The sequence below is a fragment of the Andrographis paniculata genome, unplaced genomic scaffold (assembly GCF_009805555.1).
Source record: "Andrographis paniculata isolate CXL003 unplaced genomic scaffold, ASM980555v1 Contig56END, whole genome shotgun sequence".
Taxonomy (NCBI): Eukaryota; Viridiplantae; Streptophyta; class Magnoliopsida; order Lamiales; family Acanthaceae; genus Andrographis; species Andrographis paniculata.
Window position 1 is genome coordinate 3,133,889 of NW_026137591.1, and position 3,493 is coordinate 3,137,381.

Sequence of the window (3,493 nt, forward strand, 5' to 3'; positions counted from 1 at the left end):
GCCCATACGAGCATCTGCAGAACTTCAATAGGATCGCTGCCACCTCCAAATCTCACGGCATCACGGAGGACGCTGCAAAACTTATTCTGTTTCCATTTTCTTTATTAGGAGAAGCCAGGAAATAATTTGATAATCTTTATCCCATTCCTGTCTCTTTCAAGGAAGCAGCGCAGGCCTTCGTGAGTAAATACCATCCTGTATCAAAGACCATTCGCTAGAGGAATGAAATACTAACTTTCCAGATGGCGAATGACGAGACCCTTCCCAAAGCCTGGAGTTGATACAAACAATTGCTCCGCAACTGCCCTCATCATGAAATTTTGGACTTCATGGAGCTTCAAATTTTCTACTCAGGAATCACTTATGAACTGAGGATGTCGCTTGATGCAGCGGCAGGAAGCTCGTTGATGGAGCGTTGTGCCTCAGAAGCGAGGGCTTTGATTGAAAAGATGGCGGCCAATCAGACAAGTTGGCCAGAGTCCAACAGGCCCGAGCCATCGAGGGGTCTATACCAGGTTCCTGCTTTGGTCTCCCATGATGCACGGATAGTCAGTCTGTCTATCCAAGTCAAGGAGCTGTCTAAGCTCATGAAGCAGGACCTGCGTAACAAAGGGAAACAGGCGTTGCAGAAGGCTGCAGAAATTGAGGAGAATGCCTTTGCAGACCAACAATGTCCGCAGGTTGCTGAGTGCTCCACTGAAGAGGCTCAGAACCCAGCGGAGGTCTATTATATGGCTGGCACGAATGCCCCTTAATTCCAGCAGTTCCAAAAGGGGCAGGCTCAAGGCCCCGCTGGACCGTGTCCTCAGCAACAATTTCAAAGGCCACAACAGTTCGCTGCGCAACAATATCATCAAGGGGGATTTTATCCACATCCACAACAATATTATCAAGCCCTCCACTTTCCGCAACAGGCACCTGCATTTGCCCAACCTCCCACAGCAGCCCAAGCACCGCTGAGTCTGGAGGAATTCTGGAGGAACACAGAGCGAGTAAATCAGGTGTTCCAAATAAATACATTTGCTTCAATCAAAATGCTGGAAATTCAAGTTGGGCAGATAGCTGAAGCTATGAAGCTGAAGAAAAAAGGAACGTTGCCTCGGACAGTCCAGACAGTCTCGAACCAAGCGAAGGCCATCGAAATAAGGGGTGGGAAGCGGACACAATCACCACCACTGCTAGACAGAGGTACTAATAATTCTCCTACCCCTATTGTTGCTAACGTGCCTGTGCAGGATAAAATTATACAAATTCCAACTGAGGAAGAGGGTCCATCCCAACAACGAGCGATACCAACCGCTCGGGTGCCTGAACCGAAGAAAAAAGGGTCCCGCTCAGCCTTTGGCTCGAGCCCCCTTTCCTACACGATTGGGGAAGAAGGACAATTCCAGGGAATTTGATAAGTTTGTACATACTTTCCATAGTCTTCAATTACTATACCGTTTGCTGATGCTTTGTCACATATGCCACATTACGCTAAGTTTATCAAAGATATAATCAATCGAAAGCGGGCATTCCCTGATGAAGCGGCAGCGGTGCAACTGGAGAGTGTGTGCAGCGCCGTATTTAAGGAGGACCTCCCAAAGAAACTCAGTGATCTTGGGAGTTTTATTATTATTTGTACAATAGGAAATTTAGAGCCGATTAGGGCATTATGTGATCTAGGAGCAAGTATCAATCTTATGCTTTTCTCGTTTTTCTCTAAATTAGGGCTTTATGAATTAGAAGCATGCAGAACTGTAATTCAGCTTGCCGATAAATCAATAAGACTTCCTAAAGGAATTATTCGTGATGTACTCGTGCAAGTGAACAAATTTATTTTCCCTGCAGATTTCATCATTATGAAAATGAGCGAAGATCGCAAAATTCCAATCATATTAGGGAGACCTTTCCTGGCCACCGCTCAAGCTACTATAAACGTCGCCCAAGGCAAAATTTCATTGAGCTTCAATGGTGATAAAGTCACATTTTCAATGAACCAAGCACTACATCAACCTCGGGAAGAAAATTGTGATTTTATCAATGCGTTAAATGAATTATCAACTTTTGAGAGCTATATAACACTTGAAAATCTGGAAGGAATTTCAGATAATGGGTCCCTTGAGCTGGAAGATGAAGAGGACTCATGTGAGGCAAGCGATGAGACGCCAGCGCCCACTTAATCCATTGAACGAGCCACGAGGGAACCAGCAAGCGACACCAACATAAAGGACAAGCTGAAGAAATTACATGAGCACCTCAAATACATATTCCTTGGGCCGGAGGAGAGTTATCCGCTGATAATCTCTGCCTCACTGTTTCCGGACCAAGAGGCTCAGCTCGTCTCACTTCTCAAAAGAAGAAAAGCGGCGTTTGCATGGAAGATCACAGACATCACTAAGCCATGCAGACAGCCTCAGCGGCGATTAAATGAAAATATGCAAGAAGTGGTAAAAAAAGAGGTGATCAAGCTATTCGATGCAGGGATCATATACCCTATCAGTGATAGCCAATGGGTCAGCCCAACCTAGGTGGTTCTCAAGAAAGGAGGTTTCGTTGAACAAACGAGCGACGAGGGGGAGGTCTTCATGACAAGACCTGTCACTGGATGGAGGGTCTGCATCGACTACAGGAAATTGAACTCAGCCACGAAGAAGGATCATTTCCCGCTTCCCTTCCTTGATCAATGCCTTGAGAAGCTCGCAGGACACGAATACTACTATTTCCTCGATGGCTACTCAGGCTACCACCAAATTTCCATCAAACCGGAGGACTGTGAGAAGACTACATTCACTTGTCCATATAGGACGTTTGCTTACAGGAGGATGCCGTTCGGGCTCTACAACGCCCCGGCCACCTTCCAGTGGTGTATGTACCATATTTTCAGTGATCTCCTGGACTTCTGCACAGAAGTATTCATGGATGACTTCTCGGTTTATGGCAAGACATTTTCCAGATGCCTGAATAATCTGGAAAAAGTGCTTCTCCGTTGCATTGAGACTGATGTTGTGCTGAACTGGGAGAAGTGTCACCTCATGGTAAATGAAAGAATTTTCTTGGGTCATAAGATCTCATCTGCCGTTATTGAGGTAGATAGATCGAAGGTTAGTGTAATCAAAAAGATGCCAGCGCCCCCGAATGAGAAAGGAGCGCCCCCGGTTATAGGTTTTACTGCAGTTTCATCAAGGGCTTCAGTCAAATCACGCAACCGCTCACATCAATGATGTGCAAAGACTCTCACTTTCACTGGTCAAGCGAGTGTGAGAAGGCCTTCCGAGTTTTGAAGGGAAAGCTTACCTCCCCTCCTATAATTTCAGCACCAGTGTGGAGCGAGCCATTCGAGCTGATGACGGATGCAAGTGATTATAGCGTCGGCGCTGTATTAGGACAAAGGGTGGAATCCAAGTTGAACGTTATCTACTATGCAAGTAAATCATTGGATTCCGCTCAGAAGAATTACACTATAACCGAGAAGGAGCTGCTAGCCATTGTCTTCGCTTTCAAGAAGTTCAGA

At 45.9% G+C, this 3,493-nt stretch overlaps 1 protein-coding gene across 1 annotated transcript; it reads left to right on the forward strand.

Annotated features, from left to right (window-relative positions):
* Window positions 1-329: 329 nt before the first annotated feature.
* Window positions 330-3,203, forward strand: LOC127256632 (uncharacterized). The gene is made up of 4 exons (XM_051282741.1): window positions 330-722; window positions 915-1,188; window positions 1,831-2,132; window positions 2,511-3,203. The coding sequence occupies exons 1-4, from the start codon at window positions 330-332 to the stop codon at window positions 3,201-3,203; spliced, it is 1,662 nt and encodes a 553-aa protein (XP_051138698.1).
* The last annotated feature ends 290 nt before the right edge of the window (window positions 3,204-3,493 follow it).